This window comes from Protomyctophum parallelum (genome assembly GCF_964188405.1).
Source record: "Protomyctophum parallelum genome assembly, chromosome: 13".
Classification (NCBI taxonomy): Eukaryota; Metazoa; Chordata; class Actinopteri; order Myctophiformes; family Myctophidae; genus Protomyctophum; species Protomyctophum parallelum.
In genome coordinates, this window is record NC_139708.1 from 36058498 (window position 1) to 36083883 (window position 25386).

Sequence of the window (25386 nt, forward strand, 5' to 3'; positions counted from 1 at the left end):
TCGCTGCTACGCCGGCCGCCTGGGGGAACACGACCCGTATGCAGCCGTCCATGGTGGTAAAGAGGGGCTGCGGGAATGGGATGATCCGACATTTGGCTGTGAGGCTGGAGCACTGAGCAGTATCGGACCGCAAAGACGGGAGGTATGTGTAGCTACACGGTATATGGCCATTTAGTTTGTGCGCGCACATTATTATAACTTGGGGGAGGATAGCATAAATCCATGGTTGCTGAACATAAGTGACATTGACTTGTATCGTTGCGTATTAACTTTTGCACTGACTTTGTGTGCGAGCTGCGAACTTTCTCTCGACTGAATTGACTCTCACTGACTTTATTATCATGAAGAAGGGCAGTGTGGCGGTGGGCGTTGCCGTGGATACGGCTGCACGCTCCACTGTTAGTGGTGACGTCACGAGCAGGGTTGAGCCACGGGCACAAAGTGAGATTCGGAAACGGGTGGTGAAACTAACTGCAAAAGCGCTTGCAGAAAAATGTGAAAGGTATCAAATGGGCAGAAAGGATAAGCTGAATATAGCAGCCAAATTAAGAATTGATATTCAAGATTTCATGGTAAAAAACGAAGTCACAAATGTACAAAATGCTCTCACAGAACTGATGCAAGTGTGTAATGAGGCAAAGTTCATGCATATCAATCTGTTGGGGTTTATGCCACCTGAGGAAAAGGATAAGCATGAAATATGGTTTAAAGCCAAAATGTTATCCAACAATGAGTGCATTTCAGAAGCAGGTATGTGGGTTTCAAACAATGAGGTTGATGATGATGATGATGATGATGGTAATGGTATGCACAATGAAAATGGTACAAATGAAATTTATGCAAATGAAATTAATGGTGTTGGTGATTTGAGTGATGATGGTATTGGGCCTAATGATAGTGTGTCCAATGTTGCCAGTAGACAATCAAAACGGAGTGCTAAAAGTGGATGTTCGTGTTCAAGTACAGCCTCTGCAAAGCTACTTGCAGAGGCTGATAGAGCTGCACTTGTTGCCCGTTCGGCTGCACTTAAGGAACAACATGCCTTGGAGGAGGAGGAACAAAAGTTGAGGAGAAAAAGAGAGCAGCTGGCTGTGGACGCAGAATTAGCTGCAAACCGTGCAAAGTTGAATGTTTTGAACTCGGGAAGTAAATGTTCCTCTCATGCACCCTCAAATGGTTCAAATGCAATGAATTCCTATTTGGAGAGAGAAATAAGGAAAAGGGAAAAGGTCAATGTATTGAATCCACAAGCAAAACAATTTCAACCTGGAACAGCAATGCCACCAAATAAACCAACACAATTGTCAATGCCACCAAATAAACAATCGGGGGTAAGGCCAAAGGAATGTGGCCAATGGAACACCGCTGCTGCTAACCATATTATACCTCATCACAACCACAAGGAACAACAGTTAAGCAAAATGGGAACATCACCGCATGTGAAAAGTCAATCGGCAAATCAAATCAATCATGTTCAAACCAATCAACCTGCAACCCTACTAACCATTATGGAGAAACAAAATGAAATAACCTCTGCCTTGGTACAACAGCAACAGTCAAGATCTCTACCACCAAGAGAGATTCCAACATTTCAAGGTGACCCTCTCCAATACAGGGCATTCATTAGAGCTTTTGAGCAGGGAGTGGAAGAAAAGGTGACAGAGGCAGATGCTTTGTATTACTTGGAGCAGTTCACAAGAGGACAACCACAGGAATTGGTGCGTAGCTGCCAACACATGGCTCCTGAGCATGGCTACACCGTGGCAAAGGCTCTTCTAAGTGAACATTTTGGAAACCAGTATAAAGTAGCAAATGCTTATATGCAAAAGGCTTTGGAGTGGCCAACAATTAAATCTGAGGATGCTAATGCACTCCAGGCCTACTCTTTATTTCTGCGTGGCTGCTGTAACGTTATGGAGGAGCTTCAGCACATGCAGGAAATGGACATGCCCGTCCATATGCGAGCCATGATAGCAAAGCTGCCATTCAAGATGAGGGAGCAATGGAGGACAGTGGCTCATGACATCATGGGGAACACCCATGAAAGAGCCCACTTTTGGGACCTTGTTGCATTTATGGAGCGGTGCGTCAGTATTCTTTCTGACCCCCTGTTTGGTAACATTCAGGATCCCATATCTGGTGTGGTTGGCACAAAGGCTCCCATGTTTACATCTTATCCATCAAACAGAGGGAAGGGAAACATTGTTGCCGCTACAATAACGTCTACAGATTGGCCTGACGGAGGTGAGGAGCTGACATCAGTAACATCAAACTATACGAATGTCAAGGAAATAGTATGCCTCTGCTGTACTCGTGGCCACTCACTGGAAGAGTGCCAACAGTTTAAGGAAAAGACGCACATGGAGAAAATAGAGGTGCTGCGAGAAAAGGGAGTTTGCTTTGCATGCCTATGTGTTGGGCATATAAGCCGTTTTTGTGGAAAACGCTTGACCTGCAAAGGGTGTGGACAAACTCACCCCACTGTGCTTCACATCAAAAGACAATCACCTCCAGCACAGTTAAAGGAGCCATCTGATGATCAACTGATTTCACAGGAAACATGTGAACATACAGGGGCCGGTAAGGACCGGTGTGTACAGGAACACGCACAGCATACAGGAACAAGCTCATAAGGAATAACGTGCAGCAGGAACGCTGTAGAGGTCTAGAGGAGGACGTGGGTCGGATGACAACTTGCCACAGGACATCCCGACACAGTGGAAAGGGTGGTTGGAGGAGTTGGACTCGGTGAATTGCAGCAGGTGCCTTGAAGGTCCTGCATTTCCTTGGAAGCCAGAGGACGGTTGGCTCAAAACTTTGGAAGTCTCAGGAGACTCTAATGGCTAGGAGATCGGAAAACGTGCTGAAAGTCAAAGACCCACAGCAGCATTGAGGAGGCCATACTTGGACGCTGGATAACTAGGCAGGGTGCTGGAGGGCTTTCCAGACAAACTGGTCTGGTCTGGTGTGTCCATTGAAAATAAAGGCATCACCATATACAAGCCAGTGACAAAATGGCGCTTGGTTCATGAAACAATGCATTCAATTCTGTGACATGCTTTGGCCCTTGTTTTGTTTTTGTTTGTTTGTTTTGAATTGTTATGCCCACCATAACAATTAGGGGCCGGTGTGTAAGGGCCAAATTAGTACAATTATCGAGTGAATTTGTGACCATGGGGTGGCGCTGTTATCTTTATAAGCGTCAGGTTCACTGGCATCTGTAGGCAGGATTGACCCGGAAGGGCAATGGTTTTTGACCGCAGGTACGTCACTGTGTTGTTCAAACACTGGAGCGAAATGTTTGTTGGTCTGAAATGTTTATGTTTGTCTGTCTATGCTGATTATTGTTTATTCTGATCACGCAGATATTGATGCCATACTTGGAAATAAACGTGTCAAAGGCAAGAGCTGCCTGCCAGTGTGTTTATTATTAGTATTAGTATGACATTGAAACAGCGCGTCAACCAGGTCCATCTACGGGATCAACTCCTCGAGAGCTAAGACGGGGCTCTTATACTGGAGTTTGAATAGGCCTTATAAGAATAACACTATAGTAGCAGCTAGTGTACTTGGTCCTGCCAATATTTCAAGAGCACTTCTATCTATAAAAGTGGATATTATAAACATTTCACTTTTTCATTGACATTTGAGATCACTTTTAGGCAGCGTCATACTCTCGTTTATTCATTGTCTAATATGCAGTCTATAAGTAACTTCTTCCTCAGCTTCTAGAAAGAATGCGAGCACAACTCAGTCACAACTATTACAAAGTGCAAGGCTCTGAATAGTTCAATAAAATGGGAAAAGAATGCGAGCACTCATTGAAGTGTCCTTCAGGTATTAATCAGATAATCCACAGGCAAACCATGAATGGCTCAGTTTAAAAAGGTAGTAATTTATGTTGTATTCATGTGTTGATATAGGCCTGCCCTAGTGTCAGCTGTGTTTTATTTCATTATCATGCTGAGGAAGGCTTTGGTCAAAACATGTTCGTTCATGGTTTGCCTGTGCCTTATCTCAATAAAAGTAGCTACCTGAAGGACACCTCTGTGAGTGTTGGCTTTCTTTTGCTGATATGTCACTTCAAAGTCACCACTTTCAACACAGGGTGGGTAGCTACTTATTTTGTTCTGCATTAGACCCAAAGAGTATTGATTATGTTGTCTGTCTTGTCAGGTTTCAGTGTCCAACGCTGATTTTAGTTCTGTACCAAGTAATGTTCGACCTCTAATTTAAATTTATCATAATGAGAGACTATAGATGTGATCGGCAACGGGTTACAATCACAGGTTGACTTAATGGCATTAACATAATATGGGGGAAATAGTCCTTAAATGCTCCCTTGAGGGACCCCACATATTTGTGGATGAGGTGAGGACATGCAGGTGCCATTCACATCCACCACTTGTTCTCTATCAGATAAGACCTTAAACATTGTAATGATTCATTGCTAAAACCCAAAGGCCTAAGTTTGCTCCAAAAGGATATAATTGTTTTGTTATCAAATGTTTTTTAATTAAGACAAAAATCACAATAAGACACGTTAACATCATGAATGACTTAAAGAAAACAAAACACATATAAAACAACACATAACAGCAAAAGCAAAGAACACAAAACCAAAAACAAACAATCCCACCCACCCCTCCCCCCCGAGACCAAAGATGCCACAAAATGTCATTACTCCTACTACTGTGCAATGGAAACAAAAAAATAAAAATAAATGATAATGATAATGATAATAATGATTAAACCATGCCCTTAACCAAATCTGCAATACCAGACCAAATCTCAATGTTTTCCTCTTTTGCACCATGCAATCTTGCTGTAGACATTTCTAGATAAATGATATCTAGAAAGGTCAAAGCCCATTGGCGAAATGACAATGTATGAGGCGGTTTCCAGTGCGAAGCAACCATCTTCTTTGCGGCCGTTACGCCAGCAAAGAAGACACGAATACGGGTGTTATTTAATGGCAACTGGGATACATCATTTAATAAGACTAGAGATGGGGAGGGTGTGATGTTAATTTGTAGAATAGTCGAAAGGTTAGTAGCAACCAAATTCCAAAATGTGAGGACACTCGGACACTCCCACACCATATATTAAAATCCGCATAGCACACAATCTATGGGGGGTTAAGTATGTCCTATGAACAAAATTTAGATGAATTTGTTGATGATCAGGATTCCTAGAAGACAGGACAACATTAGACCACACTGTACCCCAGCTCCAATCTGGATCTAGATTTGGTATGTCATTCCTCCATACAGTATCGACAGGCAAGGTCCCATAACTAGATTCTAATAAATAATCATACAATACCTCTTGACCTAACATCACAGATAAGTCTATGCAAAGGGTGCATTGCAAGGGGGGTCTGCCATGGAACCCCATATGTCCTCATGGCAGTTCTCAATTGTAAATAGAAAAAAAAATAGTTACCAGGCAAGTTAAAAATATCACATAAATTCTGGAAAGAACGCAAACCATTAACATAAAATAAATCACCCAAAGTATGAATCCCCTTGGAACTCCATCTGGTAAAACGAATAGGACGATTGTCAAAAAGCAAACCATCATTGTTGAACACTGGGGAAAGCAAATTCCATTTCAAATCAATCTTGCGCAATTTTTCAGCCGCTCTCCACACTGTTACTAACTGAGAAATTATTGGCCCAAAGCGAACTTTGCATTGACTATTCGTTATGTTTGAATAGATCAGATCTCTCAATTCAACAGGATGAACCAAACTCTCCTCAAGCTCTCGCCAACAAACCTTTATAGTTGAGTCGAAATATCTTAAAAGGGGGCGAAGAGTGAAAGCCCAATAGTATAATTTGAAGTTAGGCAACGAGAGACCGCCATCAGCTCTGGCCCGCTGTAACAAGGAAAGTTTGAGACGTGGGCGTTTCCTATTCCACACAAATTTAGATATAGCAGAATGAATCTTAGTCCAATACTGTGCTGGCGGCAGTGGGAGCATAGAACTCACAAAATTAACCCTAGGGAGGACATTCATCTTTATGATTGATACTCGAGCTCGAAGAGAGTTGGGCAATGACGACCATCTGTCTAAATCAAGACAAATTTTGTTCAAAGTGTCATTATAATTGTTTTTAACAGTAGCTTGAAGAGACGGGAACACATCTATGCCAAGATATTTAAATTTGTTCACTACTGGGATTATGGGAGGCAGAACAACAGATCTCATCTCCTCATTTAGCGGCAAAAGGGCTGACTTTGTCCAATTGATTTTGTAGCCTGAGATGGCACTGAACTGATCAAAAATCTTAAGAATGTGTGTAATTGACTGTGGAGCATTCTCAATAAACAGCAGTATGACGTCCGCGTATAAAGAAATACGACGTTGTGTGTTGTTAACTGAGATAGGTGTGATCGCTGTGGACTGACGTACTGTCTGCGCTAACGGTTCGAGCGAGAGGGCAAAAAGGAGAGGACTAAGGGGGCAACCTTGCCTCGACGACCTGCCTATCGTGAACAGTGGAGAACAAATCTCGCCTGTTAATACCATCGCTGTTGGATTTGAGTACAATACCTTAATCAATGTGATGAATGTGCGACCAAATCCCATCTTATCTAGCACCGCCCACAGAAAAGGCCACTCCAAACAATCAAAGGCCTTCATAGCATCGAGCGACAGCACCGCAGCAGGAGATCGGAGGTCACCAGCTCGGTCAATAATATGCAACAATCGTCTAACATTATCAGTGGCCAATCTGGTGCCTATAAAACCTGTCTGATCACAACGTACCAACCTAGTCATGTAACCCTGTAAACGACGTGCGAGCACCTTAGCACCTTTAGGTCAGCATTCAACAGTGAGAGCGGCCTGTAGCTCCCACATTCCGTGGGGTCTTTGTTCTTCTTCAACAACAAAGAAATAATGGCTACATTAACGTCTCTGGAGAAGGAGCCCCTTTCAATTGCAAACTGAAACATATCATGCATGTGCGGACCCAGATCTTCCCAAAACAGAGTGTATAGTTCAGGTGGTATCCCATCCAAACCCGGTGACTTGGCTTTGCGCATCCCACTGACTGCTTCCTTTAATTCCGCTCTAGAAATTGGTCTGTCTAAAGCCTCTGCGTCTGCCTCGCTGAGGGTTGGTAAATGAATTGTAGATAGAAAGTCATTACATTTACCTACATTATGAACGACCTCAGAGGTGTAGAGCTCATTATAAAAATCACGAAACACAGCATTGACCCCTTTAGGTTCTGTAATCATGGCTCCAGTTGTTGACTTGACACTTACAATATCTGCAAAATGCTCATTAGACTTAAGACGTAGTGCTAGTAGATGGCTAGGCCTTGCACTATTGAAATAATCATTTTGTCGTGTACGTTTCATTTGAAACTAAGTATTAAACCGCCACCTAGGTGCCCTATCCATCACCTGCCGTAGAGATGCGACACACAACACCGCTTTGTGATCCGAGAGAGACATTGGAAGCAATTCAACCTTGTTGATTTTGTGAAACAAATCCCTGGGGGCAAAGATGTAATCGATCCGGGAAAACGAACCATGCCTTCCAGATAGAAAAGAATAATCTCTAACTGTGGGATTAATTAATCGCCACATGTCAACCATGCCGGTCGAGCCAGCCCAAGCACGAAGTTCCGCAGACGTTAGTGACTGTTCTCTGCTCTCTGTTGCAGTGGATCTGTCCAAGCCATAGTTCCACAAGGATATCATTTACGTGTCGAGTGCTTTAGATGATACAGCATAACCAATGCCACAATACTTTCCCATACTGCATCTGCTTATTTCCTAGTGATCTGTTACATATAGCAGACAGGTACCGGTATCTATCTGTATTTTTGAAATAGATTATACTGAACAAAGAATGCATGGAGACAAGATAGTAGTTACAGGTTCTAATTTTATTGGGCTTTTTGTATAGAGGGATTGTTCTAGCCAATTTGAATTCACGTGCAACACTTGCATACACGCTCATGCTTGTCCATGTTCTCTGTGTGTGTGTGTGTGTGTGTGTGTGTGTGTGGGTGTGTGTGTGTGTGTGTGTGTGTGTGTGTGTGTGTGTGTGTGTGTGCGTGCGTGTGCATGTGTGCGCTCGCCATGCGTGCATAAGACAAAGAGGTTGTTGAGTTCTTGTTGATAAGGAATTGACAAACAGAACCATTGCTGTGATACAGGCTATCAATTGTCAATGTGTGTGATGTCCAATCCCACACATACTGCACACTTAATAACTTATAGTCCCACCTCTCTCCCACACCCCTCTCACAGATGTGTCAACAAGCCTGCACGGCCAACAGCCATAAACAAACACTGTTGCCGTCTAGAGATTTAGATAATAGGTGTCAAGTTAGTAACACCTATTATTATTTCATATATTTGTGATATGAAATGTAATTTATGTTTGCACGTACAGTATGAAGGTTACATACGAGATGTATTCAAAGTAATCATGTTACGTGTGGTTTGTGTAGTATTAATATAATAATAAACTTTACAGCACCTGTATATGTTTATGCATACTGTATCTTGGGCCCATGCCCCTAAACAAGCCTTATAAACAAGTAGAATGACACAGTGAAGTCTAGTTAAGACTGCAGTGATTTGTTTATGTTGGCAGCAGTCCAGCAGCTGGGCTCTGAAGCTATATATACCTTCAAATTACTTTTAGGACGACTCGCAAAATGGCATACTACTTGAGATAAAAGCATGAATTAGATTTTAAGCATCTTTTGATTTAGGAATGGTACATTTTAGGTAAATATTTCTTTGAGTTGACAAAATACTGTTTAGGTCACTTTGTTTATATGGGACTTAACCACTTGAACTCTAAATAACACCTAGTCTAAACCTTCTGGGTTCATGCAGGAATTCAGGTCGATAAGTCTTTTAAAGAACAAATCCTTTTTTGCTTTGGGGCCAACTAATGAGATCTTATCCTCATTTAATTTGACAAACTCATTACAGATGAGCATTTTGAGAGCTTATGTAACAGTTGACCAAGCAGACAAAAACCCAGGAATGCAATTTTAGATCAATTTACTCACTAACAGTCCGTGCACAAATACAGTGCTGCCAGCACTTTATATGTGACAAATTAGCAAAGATTAAGACTTGAGAAAATGTTGGATAAAAAATAAACACTTAAACCCCAAACTGTTAAGAAATCTTGCACAAAGCTTTCACAAAGGGCCTTTTAGCTCTCTCTCAAGGATGTTACCTGTGTTCCAGTCTATCTGACTATGTGACAAGTAACCAGGTATAGTCTGGTGAGTGGTGACCACCGGAGAGACGGGTGACAGCCTGAATGTAGACTGCACCCAGGTCCAGGAGCAGTATGGGTTGGCGCCCAAGCCTGTGTCTTCCGTGAGGAGGAAGCCCAAAAACCCTCGGTGAGGCCTTCAAGCCGCAAGCGGAGCCTGCAGCACCACTGTTGCCCAGGTGGAGAAGAATCCACCACTACTACTGAATAAAGTGTCTGATGCTGGAAACCTGGTGAGAGCAGGAGTGGACCTGGTGAGATGTAGGAGGGGCCCGGACAGGAGTCAACCCACAGAGCCTATAGTCCTTCCATGCGCCAGATTGGTCTACCTCCCAGTCCCGGCAGTCGGCAGAGTAGTTCCCGTAGCTACTGGGTCATACCTGGGACTTGATCACCCGGCTGGGTCAACTGAGTAAGGGGTATGATGTTCGCGAGACCTGAAACCCCGATGACCTTGGGATACAACACTGAGGATACGTCCCAGGTGCATCCATGCAATGTATTTTTGTTGTTGTTATCTCACTGTACTGTCCCTGCAGCCTCCCAATAGAGGGTATGCGCATGCATATAGTGAATGGCAGATCGAGTGGCAAAATAAGTGACAAAGTGAATTTAATGTTGTTTAAAGTCATTTCATGCAATGAAATAGGACTTTTCTGTTTGGATGTATGGGCTGTCAAGGCCAGAAAGTAGTTTTTTGCCACTCAGTAGGCATTCCCGCATAACTTCCTGGTATGATGATGATGTCACGCGCATACCCTCTAGGGAGTGGATCCTACCACATAGGACAGAGAAACAATTATATTAGCAACAATTAGCTGTTTCATAGGCTACATTCTCCATAGATTACTTTGGTCACCTGTGTGTGTGTGTGTGTGTGTGTGTGTGTGTGTGTGTGTGTGTGTGTGTGTGTGTGTGTGTGTGTGTGTGTGTGTGTGTGTGTGTGTGTGTGTGTGTGCGCGCGTGTGTGTGTGCGTGCGCATAGGGCATGGGCTGCCCCTTCAGGCATAATTTTACAATGGTGCATTTATATACATAGTGAGAACACATTTGTGACACATTTTCTCCAAGACGAATGGAAAATTGTGCTTCCCTGTTCCTTCCTGTAAGCCTATTGTAATGTATGTTCGGAACCAATTTAGAACACAAGCTGAGAGGTCAATAACACAGCTCTCAAGGCAATTTATCAGGATTTCATGTTTAATTTTTACAGAGCTATCATCAGCTATGAGGCCTAAACCAAGAAGAACCAAAACAGATACATTATTAGCAGTTAGTTTCTGTGATTACAATTATTTTTTTTGTTTATTTGATTGAAACCTCCCTTTCAAGTATCTTGTTTAGAAAGGGAAAGTTTGCGTCTGTAATTGTTGAGAACTTCAATAATCAAAATGTGGTTTAGTAGATCCCTGAATTGGCTATTTGGCAGATCTACTGTACAAACTCAAAACACTTTGTAAGCTTGTAGATCTTCCTTTTTTCTTATTTGTAAAAATACATTCATTTTTTCATTCCTTAATTCATGTAATTAATGAATTTGTGCCTTGACACACTGTTGATAACTAATGCACTATATATTAGTTATTATACACTATACAGTAACTGCTGACTCGCTGAGGCCGGGTCCATAGTTTCTGGACCTGAAAGAACTCTCATTTTAAGGGATGTATTAATAATGTATGTCCCTGTTTTAAATAGTCAGGGTGGTGAGCATGGTTAAGTTGAAAACCCCTGATCTAGAAGGATTCAAGGAACAGAGTTAAGCAATTAAGTGGAAGAATTAACACTTGGTGAAAGGTTATCCCATGTGTCAGTATGAGTCATTCTAAGTGAAACTTGTTCTTTTTTTCTTTTCACTTTTCCCCCTTTCCTGTAGCAGATAAAGCTGCCATAATGCTCTTACATTACCAGCTATACTCTTCAGCAGTTCCAAATATTTAGCTGTCTCCCAGGCAACATTGTGATGCCTATTTTTATCTGGCTGGTGGCCCTCTGTGGTCCTCTCTCCTTGCTGTCTGACTAATTAAACTGCAATGTTGTAGTAATGGCCTAAAGTAATAAATTATCTATAATTATGTTCATATTAATACAATTCACTGTCTTCTCCCCTATGTGCGGCTGGATAGTGTATTAAAATCCACGTCTAATTTCACCAAGTCACCATGCAGTCTTCCCAAGTATTGCAAGATTCTATTGGCTACTTAAAACGTCACTCAAGTGGCTGGCGCATGCTTGCTATAAATGAGACTGTGAGATTGCAGTTCTGCCGCGACGCACCAGCACTCTCTTTCTCTCTCTGCTTTGTACCAGACGTGATATCATCTGCAGGCAAAATGAGTGTAAGTACCATTCCCACACAATATTTTCCTCCTGTCTTACTTTTGTTTTTAAAACTTTCATTTTAGTTTCGGGCTGGGCCAACTTGCATTAGCCATGCTTTGAACACAAGTGACAGCTGCTTGTCTGTTCAGCACTTTTCTAGATACTTAAATTGTAGAGGTTTGCAGTTCCGATGTTGCATATATTACTAAGTAGGCCTACTATTCAGTAACTTAAATATTGTATCCAAGATATCTGCTTTTGCCTGTTCTTTCAATGACCATTTATGGTCAAAATATTTAGCCTACTGACAGTGACAAACCCGGCTGACCACAACTGTCGTTCAACAGTATAACTGCATGATAGGCCTAGTAGGTGTGGAAGTTATAGACCAATACATTTAATTGGCTACAATAAACAACTTGTATTTTAGTGCAAAAACATATATTTCTGTATAGCATTTAATTTCTCAATAGCCTATCCCAAATTCACTCAAACTCACTCATTCTATTGCGATTAAATTCTAATTTTTGAGGGGTGCTGTAGCCCCTCCAAATCTCCAATTCATGGCTTTCGAAAATTAGTCTTTGTATAGTATAGGCCTAACAGTTGGACGTATACATTTCACATGAAAGCACAACTCAATACAAAGACTGTTACTGTGGACGACACTGATAAATTACACTTGTTTACAACAGGGTCCACCTTTTTCAATTCATCAGAACAAAAAAAGGTCATATGGCATCCAAATCTATGGGCTTTTTAATGCTTGTTTAGAGCACTTATGGCTAAATCAAATGGCAGGCAAGTGACAGGTCTATGGACTTTTAATGTTTGTTTAGGGCAGGCCACACAACATTGACGATGTGAGTGACCAGACCAGACCGTCACACATACTGTATCTCACAGACGTCATGGCCAATAAATACAGTGGGCGCCCTTCACACGAGTGTGATTTGTCTTTTCTATAATGGGCCCTTTCTCCCAGTAGTATTAATATCTGTGTAATGAATAGCCTAATAATGCTTCCTTCACTAGTGTTATAATGATATACTAAATTATGTTATGTTCTTTTAGGTCAAACAATTAATCAATTGAAAAGAGGCTGCTACAAATGAAGCAGCGCTTTAATTAGTATAGGCAACACCTAATTCACATTACACAATATGCTCAATATGGCTGAAAAAAGTAATTTGTCGTGGTGTATAAGTATAATAGAACAATGCAGGCAGTATCACTTCAGCTATTTGTTGGTTACAGCGGTAAACATGTTGGAGAAATGCAGGCTTAAATCATATTAAGGGTTGTAATGAAATAGAGGTTTCAGTGCAAAGTGGTCAATTGCTATGTTAAGATTTGATGTGACCTCTTGGGGTTAAAGAAAGGCATTTTGGAATAGCATGTGATTCGAGTTTGTGCTACTGTAGGGGAATCCTAGTTGCACTACAGAAGGTTTATTGTACATTTCTAACACACCAGTCAGAGGCCATCAGATGAGATGAGTCAATCTCACAGCAGCTGTAGTAGGCCTACAATTACATTTAGTTAGTGAATTTATTAACACTAAAGGGACACAAATTGAATCTATTGATCTCAATTTAAGTTGTAAGCATTAAATTTTTTGTGTAGACCAAACCGATTTGGCAATGTACATTAAGGCTATTGATTCTCAATGTGGGGTCGGGGGACCAAATGGAGTCTAAAGGTCTGTAGCTCTGAGCGATAAATGCAATTCAATGAGAACATATGTTTACATTGCCAAAAGCCAAGTGTCAGAACATAAAACAATCAAAGGGGAAAAAAGGGTACAAGTACAATTGGAGGGGGTACAGCATTGTGTTAAACACATTGTCACATTGCAACGTTATGTTATATATTGTAACAGGGTATAAATGCACTATAAAACTGAAATGAGGATTTCACCGGGGTCCCAGAGATACCAATCATGTTAAATGGGGTGCTGTGGCCTAATGCATATCAAACTGGCGGTCCTTGGAATTTAAAAGGTTGAAAATCACTGCATTACTGTATATACTATTGTGTATTTAATGGGTGTGTTTCTGTACAGTGGAGAGCCCCAGCTGTCTCCTGTCTCTGACAGGGGAGAGGCAGGGAGGTGGGTCGGCATGTCACACACACATAGGGATTCCTTCTCCTTGCAGTGTCTGTTATCACCGTTGTTGCCAAGTCCAGCCCCATAGTTTACAGTTACACTGTAGGACTAGCATGGAAAGAATGTGTTCTCTCTATGTTCATCCATCCTCTTCATTCATGCTTTCGTTGTGCAGCAGTTAGTTTGTTCCTGTTTTTGCTGTGCTTCATTTTATGTGCTATATGATTTCTAGATTTGTAGAACCCACATTTATAGGAGTCTTACCCCAAACTAAAACTCTATTTGAAAGTATCAGAGTATTTAAAATCCAATACAGGCAGTAGGCCTCCTCTCTCTTTCTATTTTTATTATTAGTTTTTCCCCCCGTTTTTATTTAGCCAAGTTAGTGTCAGTCATAAAGAAACACAACATTTTGGTGGAAAACAAAGTGGAAGTAGGCTACTGTCACCTGACACATACTCTCACAGCCTATGTGACTAAGTAACGTTCTCATACACTTTCACTTTCGCAATCATCTTGCAATACTTTTGCTTTTAGTCTGCTTAATTTAGATAGGACAAGTATCTGAGATACAGGAAACGGGACAGAGAGGGCAAACATAATACTCGATTCCAGCTGGAATCAAACTCTGGAACGTGGCAATGACATGCTCGAAGAACTATCCAGTCATACACTGCCACTGGCGTACCTCACGTTGCAGCTTAGTAAAAGTAACAATGTTCTTACAATTACAAACATTATCCACCATTGCTGACATTTCCTAAACCTTCTCGGCAGCTACAATAATGCCTTGAGAATCTTTGGCTGTCCCAAAGACCATTGGGATCAATAGGATTGATTTTCTTTTAGGATAGGGACGGGAGTGAATAAATAAATAAAATCACTCTTTAAAAAGATACTGCTCTCACAGAAAAAGTACTTTCAGGTAGTGAAAGTTATTACGTTTTATTTTATGTTTAACTTTTGCCAGTGTCTTTTCTTTAAGAGCTTCCCTTCTTAAACCCTCCATTCAAAAACCATGCAAACTTAGGAAAAAGCAAACGGACACACTACTACAGTCATGCAACAGTACCTGGCGGTAGCTAAATGTAAATCACTCCACTGTAGACTGCAATGATAGTGAGACACAAAAGCCTCACTGGCTGCTGTGCTTATATACAGTCATTATGTTATAGTTTAACCGTGTTGGAAGAGATGTCACTGTCCGAGGGCTGCTATTAAGGCTGTAATTGGACTTGGAAAGAATTGTGAGCAGTGGTGATCTGTGATAATATAGTGTTCAACCACAACTTCCTAATCACTGTACAACTTCCATGTTCCCATCATGCCTAATGCACAGTCCTGGATTGGAAGAGTGGGTTCTGCTGTACTCAGCCTTTTTTCTTCTGTGCGCTAGCCATCCACTTTGGGGCCGTTGAGGAAAATGTGAGTCATTTAACAACAGCCTTTCCCCATCATTTGTCAGAGGCTTTTAGCGTCTCCTACGCCAAAAAGTCAGTGCAGGGAAATCTGGGAACGGCAACCGGTATAGGAATCTGTGAGCAGTCCTACGATGAGAGGGTAATTAGAAACACGTGTTGTATTATTTGAATGTATGGGGCTAGCCCGGCCACAGTAAATGAGATGGTTTAGCAAATTAAGGCTTGAAGCTACCTCTGGTTCCATGACTGTGGATCCGATTCTGCCATGTGTCCAAAGCTTCCAATGTAGGTCCAGGATCCCCCAGAAGAGAAGAATTGTGCAAAAAAAACTTTAAACGATATTAAAAAAATAGCAATAATATCAGTATATTTTCTATTTTTGAACAGACATATTTTGCTGGACCCCCCCCCCCCCCTCCTGACCTGACCCCACTTTGAGAAACACTGATTTAAAGGGATCTTTCACTTTCAACAAACTTTTGTTCATTTTATCATCTACTCAGGCTTATGTGAACACCCCAGACAGTTTTAAAGTTGCTTGATTTAAAATATTTAGATATATTCATCTTAGCTGCCCCGTTCCTATACAAACCCATTGTAACTTATAGTACATATGTATAGCATAGTAGTAAATATGTATAGTTTATATGTATAGTGTATGTATTGTTTCATTATATAGATATTCCACTGTTACTTTCTTAGCTTACGCATGTTTCATGATAAATACTTTTATGTGATGTATTCCCATGCTTTTGTTCTTGCTTAAATGTAAGTCGCTCTGGATTAAGAGCGTCTGCTAAATGCCTAAATTGTAAATTGTAAATTGTAACTTCAAACTTAATTTTAACCATGATAGATTCATCGAAAACACCCAATCCTTTTCTGTTGACTGGTGTCCCTCTAATACGTGAGGGGGCCTCTCGTCGGCATACATCGGCATTATGTATGTCGGTGGGAACCCTTGGCCAATAAGGGACCACCATTCTTGATGATGATGTACGATGATTAGAGTACCCCTCACAGAAGCGAGATTATAACAGAAGCGAGATTATGGTTTTAACAAGATGTACTGAACAGCACATTTCGCTGTTTAGTTGGCCCAGTCTGAACACAGAGGGTAGGTACCATATATCATTGCATCAGAGTACTGTATAACAGACAGTGCTCTCTCTCTCTCTCTCTCTCTCTCTCTCTCTCTCTCTCTCTATCTCTCTCTCTCTCTCTCTCTCTCTCTCTCTCTCTGCATACAGGGAATGACTATTAAGAACATGTCCTTCAAGGTCGGACAGACCTTGACCCTCACAGGTGTACCTAAACCTGATGCCACCAAGTAAGTGCCCGAATCAAACAGAACTCAGACATCTCTACTATACAGTCCTTCTATAACTTATCTTACTTCTATGGTACGTTTTTCGGTAGGCCTAATGGCCTATACAGCAAGTTATCTTAACATACTGTGTAATCATAAGATATTATGGAGTGTATAGTTAGGGGTATTTTCTTCTTGGTATAAATTATCTGCTCTTTCCTAATCTATCTTCCTTATTGTAACTACTTTTCTAGTGTATTACTTGAATGTTTTTGTATTATATATCTATTTATTTGATATACATTTGACATATTGCATCCATTTCATTCATGAAGTGGATTTACTGTAGTAGACATGAAGGATAATAGGAAGGTTTGTGCGTTACAAACCTCTGAAGAACGTGCCTATATAATGTACCTGTCTGTGTCTGTGTCACTAACAGTTTTGCACTGAACATCGGCCCCAATGACAAGGACATCGCGCTGCACATGAACCCTCGATTCGACGCCCATGGAGACGAGAACGCTGTGGTGTGCAACTCCTACCAGGAGGGCAACTGGTGCGAGGAGCACCGCGAGGGAGGCTTTCCCTTCAAGCTGGGAGAGGAGTTTAAGGTGTGTGTGTGTGTGTGTGTGTGTGTGTGTGTGCGTGCGTGTGCGTGCGTGTGCGTGCGTGTCTCAGTGCTCCTCGATGCTTACATTCCATGCACGGTGGTGGGAAATATTCAGTGGTGGAAAAAGTACTCACAATCTTTACTTAAGTAAAAGTATTGCAATGTAGAACTACTCCGCTACAAGTGGAAGTCCGAAATTCAAAATGTACTTGAGTAAAAGTAGAAAAGTATTCACCTTAAAATGTACCTAAAGGACCAAAAGAAGAAAGTACTCACTATGCAGAGTTTTCAAATGTATAAACGATATTTTGAAAATAGCAGCTCACAATGTGTCGCATCACGACACATTGTGAGCTTGTTTACATCCGAGATGTAGTGGAGTAGAAGTAAAAGTAGGCCTAATGAAAAGTGGAAATACTCCAGTAAATTCAAAGTACCTCAAAATGTTACTTAAGTAAGTACACCTCCTGAGGAGTTTTGGTGCCTTGCATGGTTTCCTATGCTGTTGTGTCAATGAGTGAATGTAACACACAGAACATTATAAAAATATTCATTCACACACGCACGCACACACGCACACACACACACTCACTCACTCTCTCTCTTTCTCTCTTTCTCCTATTAGATGTCTATTATGTTCACTCCAGAGCAGTTCCTGGTGTCTTTGAGCGACGGTTCTGAGATCCACTTCCCCAACCGCATTGGTGCTGACAAGTACCAGTATATCTTCTTTGAAGGGGACGTCCGTATCACGAGCATTGAAATAAAGTAGAATGTATCTTAATGATCCTGATGCAGCCAGTCCAAAAGACATACCACCCCACCGCCACCACTGTTAGGCTACATCAGGGGTATTCAATTAGATTAGGCCGGGGGCCACAACTGTAGAATTATTGTGTGTGGGGGGCCGCACAGTGTGCGCGCGAAGCGCGGAAATTTGTGGGTTCTCAAAATGCTTTTTGTGCTCAAACACGAAGATTTATGTATATTTCCGCACAGTAATGAGCAGGATAATATGTCTATACAGGTATATGCCACCTTAGAATAGATGTAGGCCTAGACCTATTTGACAGTGCATAAACAGCATTGCTTTGACATTAACGACTGGACGGACACACACACACACACACACACACACACACACACACACACACACACACACACACACACTCACTCTGCTGTGGGCAGTTCAGAAACCCGTCCACGACCACCAGTGACATCATCGTTAGGCAGATTGTTTTTTAAACAAGATTTATTTACGTGAGAATAGTTTATCAGACTATAAAGATCAGATTACATAGAGCAGTGATTCCCAAAGTGGGGTTCGGGGTCCGGGGACCCCCAGGGTCCTGGAGGCAGTTCCAGGGGGTCCCCAGGGAAATGATGGTTTGGAACCAAATGGACCCTTATGGGTCTGTAACTGTAACTGTGTACAAATGGAACCAAATGGACCCTAACAGGGTTTATTATTGTGAGAATGATGGCTTCCATTTTCGCATTGCAACTTTTCAGGACTAGAAAGCCTGCAGTTTCTATTAGCTTGGATTCTCCATTGATGTCACTGTTGGGTGGGTTTCTGAACTGCCCACAGCCCTCCTATGTGACACAGACCGAGTAGAAAAAAACGTGTCATTTTATCATGATTATTAGTGAGGACCTATTATATGAAGATAGGTTGAAAAGTGGTCCTTTAATGATTACCGTCATTATGGTAATCAAACAATTAATATCGCACACACCATACCTGTAACTTTTATTATCCCTCTTATTATTCTAAAAAAAAAAAAAAAAAACTTTTTTTTTTTTTTCAAAATTCTTCCAGGGGCCACAAGGGATGCGGCCCGCGGGCCGCCAATTGAATATCCCTGGGCTACATGTTTGTTTTGTTTTCTTATTTCTCATGCACTTGCATCAGGGTTATGAGTTGTCCTATCATCCTAGCTACTGAAAACAATCACCAAAGGTAATCTCACCCATCGCCTAGCTCATGTGAATCCGTAAAAATGTGCAATATGATGTTGGAATAAAATGCAAATAAAAAAATATTCCACTGGCGCCTCAAACCAGGGATTGTGGTTATGTGGCCAAATCCCAGACTAAATAACCAAAGTCAGGCGATTGATGGGGAAACTAAATGGATGGGGTAACTACAAATGTTCTAACTGCAGTGCCTTACATGCATGTTGCATAAGAAATACACATTATTATTACACTTAAACAGAGGCACATGTTAATTATCTTAAGGCTCATTTACACTTTCTTACGACGTATAAATTAGCCTTCGCAGTGACAGGGCCATGAGTTGCAGATGCAACCCTGCCATGGCTATTAAAAAAAACGGACACGCATGGACATATAATGCAAACACTGCACACAGTGTTATTTCATTGCATGCATGCCTGTCACAACTCATGGAGAGAGCTATACAATAACAATTTAACAAACGCTTGCACTAGCAAGAGTTTCATTTGACAGTATTATTTGCTTTATAGTTGCAGGTAAAGATTTAAGTGGATAACCACTGCACAAGATGTATTCAAGTGTTCTGTATGGTCCATTGACGTTCTGTGTCAATTCTACGTTTCACTCCCTCCTATGCGACAGACATTCCAGAATTGTAATGCCTTTAACCTATATGGTCATCAAAACCAAATGCATTAAAACATGTTTAATGAACAAATCGTGCCTTTAGTGAATCACTTTAGTAGATTTGATTTCCATTTTCCTTAATTTATTTATTGTGTTGTTATAAGTTGTTACAGAACTGACACCTGAATCACTGACAACACTCAGTCTGTCTGTAGTGCAAGAGCTAATTAATGAAATTATCATGACAACTGCCTTTGTTTGACACTAATTTTATTTCTTCATTTAGGTCTAATGTTCCCATTGATTTGACGTGATGTTGTGAAACATTTTCTGCACACATATCCTAATCTATTCCTCTCTTCGCTCTCAATCAGCGAACTATTATTATATGATCATTATGTTAATTGCAGGATAATCTGAGTAATAGTTTAATCAGTGCTGCATTTCCTCTCATTTTACGCTTGTTAGGTCGCACGATATATGGAATAGCCTCCTCTCACAATTAGCAATGAACTTGGTGAGACAGGAGGGAATTCCATTAAGAGATTTGACTGCTGAGGATTTCCTTAAACAGAATTTCATGCTTAATTTCCAGTTCTGATTTTATCTGCATGGCATTGTGGTCATAGATTAGACTGCTGGTAGGATTTCATCTACTCACCACTTTACATATTTACAAATGATGCAAAACTAAGTTGGAAAACATGATGTGGAAATTATGTTTGTTATACTTTTGTGAATTGTTTTATTAAGTAATAATTAACATGTCATTGTAATAACAGAAGACATACCAGTAAAACAAAATAATAATAAAATCAAATCAAAGACAGACTATTATAATAATACTTCAAATGTAGATTTCGAAATTGTGCTTGTGTATGAAGTATTCATCACAATGAAAACGTTAATCACATAACCACGGCTTCCCAAGCTGTGGATATCCACGGCTTCCCTAGCCGTGCATGCCTATTCCCACTATAGGCTGAGGACGAAATGCCATGCACTTGACAGTTTTCAAATCAGCCTCATGGTGGCGCTACAACAGGCTAAGTTGCGTCTCACACACACACACACACACACACACACACACACACACACACACACACACACACACACACACACACACACACACACACACACACACACACACACACACACAAACAAACAAACAAACACGTTTAAATTACTCCTAAACATTTTGCCAAACATCACACACTCTCCTATCCTCCTGGTGGAGACCTGTGCCCAGAAGGGCACTTTTTCTAGTTAATTTCTGCATCTCTTAGGGCCCATTTAACCATATAATGCATTTGGATGGCAAAAATGGCAGATCTGCAAGTTCAGTGTCTTGAATGAGATGTGCTGTGAGTTTGCATATCTGCTATTTTCCAGCATAGGACCGTTGCACAGTGAAGTATAAACGGCTTATAGGATTTACAAGTCGTTAGAATCCTCCTCCTCAGGAGCATATCCACGGATATCCCAAGCCGTGCATATCCACGGCTTCCCAAGCCGTGCATGCCTATTTCCACTATAGGCTGAAGAAGAAATGCCACTTGACAGTTTTCAAATCAGCCTCATGGTGGCGCTACAACAGGCCAAGTTGCGTCTCACACACACACACACACACACACACACACACACACACACACACACACACACACACACACACACACACACACACACACACACACACACACACACACACCAAGGTTATAATAGTTTTGGTTTTTTCATTATAGTTTAGTTTTAGTTAGTTTTGACTTGTTTTTTTCTAATTCAGTTAGTTTTAGTTCGTTTTTAGAGCGGGTTTGCTAGTTTTTATTTAGTTTTTATTTAGTTGAAATGCTTAGTTTTAGTTTAGTTATAGTTTAGTTTTAGTTTTTTTTCGTACTTTGGTTTATTTGTCAGGTATAGGTTTCAAAAAGATCAATAAGTATTGTGTAATAAAACCTAAAAGATATACCATTTAAAAATATAAACTCTAAAAGTTCAGAAACGTAACTTTGGTCCTTTATTTCTCCACTTTGATGATACCATTTGGTATTGTGTTTTATATAATTTTAATCGTTGATTGTTGTCACCTGTACAACGAGGTATAGTCTGTATAGATTGTAAGAATCGGGCATTCGTGGAATGAGCAACACAGCTAAACGTGTGGGTAGCGCCCCCAAAAAATGTGCCAAAATTGCAAATGGTTGGTATACCAACCCTTGCTTTGAGTTGCTTAGCGGATTGGATGATTGCACTCTCCCACAATAAGGAAAAAACAACACTTGGTTCTGTTGGTTGCATGTACAGCACATGCACTCGTACAGCACGCCCAAGCTGATCCCACAAGGGTTCAATTGGGTTGAGGTCTAGACTCACAGCATTTCCACTCCTACATTTTGGAGGTACTCTGTGATCCTGGCTCTACGGGGCGAGTGTTGGCATCCTGGAGGATGGCGTTAGGTCCAAGATTCTGAAGATATGGGATCGCCACTGACTTCAGAATCTCACTGCATTGAGATTGCCTTTAATGATGACAAGTTCTGTCTTGCCCGTGAGAGAGATACTGTTCCATACCAAACCAAGCTGTTGTGGCAAGGGTGAATAAATACCAACCACTTGCCATTTTGGCAAATGTTTTGGCAAATGTGTGCTACCCACACATTTAGCTGTGTTGCTCATTCCACAAATGCCTGATCCTTATATAATAGGCCTATACCCTTCCGAAGTGCTCCGATATATTTTACTATCATCCTTTTCCTCAAGGCACTTCCTTGCGTCTCTCTCCCATATTGGACTGTCTCTTTCTTCCAACTTTTCCTGGCAGTGTCCGAGCACGAAAATAGCGTTTGTTCACCACCAAGTGTCACTGTTGCACTGCCTAACACACAGACACTCACAGGCCAGGGAGGAGGGCTTACAGTACAGTACAGTACAGTACAGTACAGTACAGTACAGTACAGTACAGTACAGTACAGTACAGTACAGTACAGTACAGTACAGTACAGTACAGTACAGTACAGTACAGTACAGTACCACTCACTTAAGACGGGTTTGATTTTAAGTAACATGCAGTCAGTTTCAGGCAGTGCAGAATGTAAACAAGCAATGTAAAGTGTGGCTACATGCTGCCGTACGGTGCTGAAAACAGCCGTAAAACTTGTTGGAGAAATGAGGAAATTAATCGAATTAATTTAAAAGGTTTATATTATGTATTTCCGAAATGCATTTAAATATTGATAAAAACTATAGCTAACTAAGGGTATTTTTTCTATAATTTCAGTTAGTTTTAGTTAGTTTTGTGAACACACAATACAGTTTCAGTTTAGTTATCGTTTTTATAACACACACACACACACACACACACACACACACACACACACACACACACACACACACACACACACACACACACACACACACACACACACACACACACACACACACACACACACACACACACACACACACACACAAACCCAAACATGTTTAAATTACTCCTAAACATTTTGCCAAACAACACACACTCTCCTATCCTCCTGGTGGAGACCTGTGCCCAGAAGGGCACTTTTTCTAGTTAATTTCTGCATCTCTTAGGGCCCATGATATTCATGAGCGTTATTTGAATTGACAAGTTAACTAAATCAATCTTTCATAGAAAATGTAACATTAGCCTACTTAATCAAACAATATACACTGATCAGTTACTGTACATCAGCAAAGGTACAACAAAGGTAGACACCATTGAATTCCGGGGATAGTCTACACTCTACAAACCTTATTTACTATAATAAAATGAACCTCTTCTTGAGAATACAATATTTGGAAGTAATATTCCTTTTCCCCCCCTAATAGGCTGACTTTATAGATTTTGTCAAACTAAATTTCAAGCTAATATCATGTAGCCTACATGCTCTCATCAAGGGACATGTGTTTTTATTAATTACATCATCCCGACATGTAAATTCTTGCATGTATAAATGGGGAAAACTATAAGAGGGTATAGCTTGTTGTTCATACAGCCTGAGCCTATGTGGTCAGGAATCAAGATAATAATCTCTAAACCATTTCGCATACTTTCATTAAACAAAATTGCGGATGTGAGGATACATCTTATCGCTCGGCTACTTTTTTGTTGAATTCACAAGTTAACAAACTAGGAATTTAAAGAAATATATCACTTTTACAGCAATCCCAAGACTAACCACTAGATGTCCCCCCCTGCCTTTGTAATACCACTACCGTTCTTTCCAGACACAGAAGAGACGAAGGAAAACCAAACCCACAATGCAGTGTGCAAACTTGCACGGTTTGGTTTGGGCTCTTTTAACATTCTACATAGACATTAGACATTGTATGTTATTCGCTCTGAAAGACCCGAATGAGCCTCCGCTCGTTTATCATTCTCTTAACCGTCTAATTTAAAATGTCACTGTCTGGAAGTCTGGAACTGAGTCAGGGACTCGACAGGTGAACACAAATTCAAGGTGAATGTAGCTTCCAAATCAACAAACAGCTGCGCTACATTCAAAGCATCTTCATGCAAAAGGGTATGTTTTCGACCCCCAAAGGTAGCCTGGTTTTACAAAGAATACATTTGTGGTCTATATATACCGCTTAATTGCTACATTCATTGCATTGTTTTTTTTTTTTCAAATAATAATTGTATTTTCAGGTTTAGCGTCTTGACATGCAGGTCTACTCTACACCATGCTCTACACCCCTCTTGAAGACACCCAAATTGACCAAAACAGCTACTGCAGGTGCCGATGTTGTGCTACCGTTGGTGATATATGAGTCCATTGTACACAGTACAGTACACGCTTCCTTCCTAGTGGCCAAAAGAGCCATTGTTCAGGAAACTAGCACCCTGGGGTTTAGTAGCTGAGAGCCAATGCCATTACAATCAGCAAGGCTCTGTGGACTCATAAGTAGAAACCCAGTATTGATTTTACTAACTAAGTCCATTTAAGTGATGAATTGGAAGAGGCAGATTAAAAGAGGCATTAAGCCATGAGAGAGTATAGTAGTGTTGGGTGCAAATAATTGGGAAGGCAAGACCTAACATTTTGTACACTAGTCTAGGGTTCATTTCTACAGTACACACACACAGTCACACAGTCTCACACACGCACACACACACACACACACACACACACACACACACACACACACACACACACACACACACACACACACACACACACACACACAGGGACAAAATTGGTATTCCCAATAGTTTCATGGTGTTAGGGACAAGGTACAATAAAGGCTTGGCTGTTTTCCCCAAGGGTGCAACACATTGTTTACTGAAATTTAAAATTAAAGGCCCTTTCTACTGGAAAAAGGGCAGCCTTAAATTATTAAAGCAAACAGATGTGTGTGTGTGTGTGTGTGTGTGTGTGTGTGTGTGTGTGTGTGTGTGTGTGTAATAAAAAAACGTGTGTGTGTGTGTGTGTGTGTGTGTGTGTGAAGTGACGGGCACCTAGTATTGTTTGTTTAAAGTGCTCTAAAAAAACATTAAAAGTCCATAGACCATAGACTTTCAAAACCAGGAGTTGCCTGTGCCCCTCAAAAAATATTTTGATCATGTAAAATCAACATCAAGTGTGAATATTTGATCTCGCAATTCAGACTCTGCTACCAAGTGCAAGGATATATATATATATATATATATATATATATATATATATATATATATATATATATATATATATATATATATCTATCCCCCTCTATCCCCCAGAGAAAAGACAGGAAGTAAGA

At 40.8% G+C, this 25386-nt stretch overlaps 1 protein-coding gene across 1 annotated transcript; it reads left to right on the forward strand.

The window, feature by feature from the left end:
• Positions 1-11498: 11498 nt before the first annotated feature.
• On the forward strand, positions 11499-19720 carry lgals2a (lectin, galactoside-binding, soluble, 2a). The gene is made up of 5 exons (XM_083779948.1): positions 11499-11604; positions 16369-16448; positions 16870-17041; positions 17666-17878; positions 18909-19720. Exons 1-4 carry the CDS (start codon positions 11599-11601, stop codon positions 17810-17812), a joined length of 405 nt encoding a protein of 134 aa, XP_083636074.1. The 5' UTR covers positions 11499-11598; the 3' UTR covers positions 17813-17878; positions 18909-19720.
• The last annotated feature ends 5666 nt before the right edge of the window (positions 19721-25386 follow it).

Bases quoted from the DNA above. Each gene is read 5' to 3' on its own strand.
- lgals2a (XM_083779948.1), top strand. The intron at 16,449-16,869 runs GTAAGTGCCCGA...TGTCACTAACAG, and splicing joins CCTAAACCTGATGCCACCAA to TTTTGCACTGAACATCGGCC. The intron at 17,042-17,665 runs GTGTGTGTGTGT...TTCTCCTATTAG, and splicing joins AGCTGGGAGAGGAGTTTAAG to ATGTCTATTATGTTCACTCC.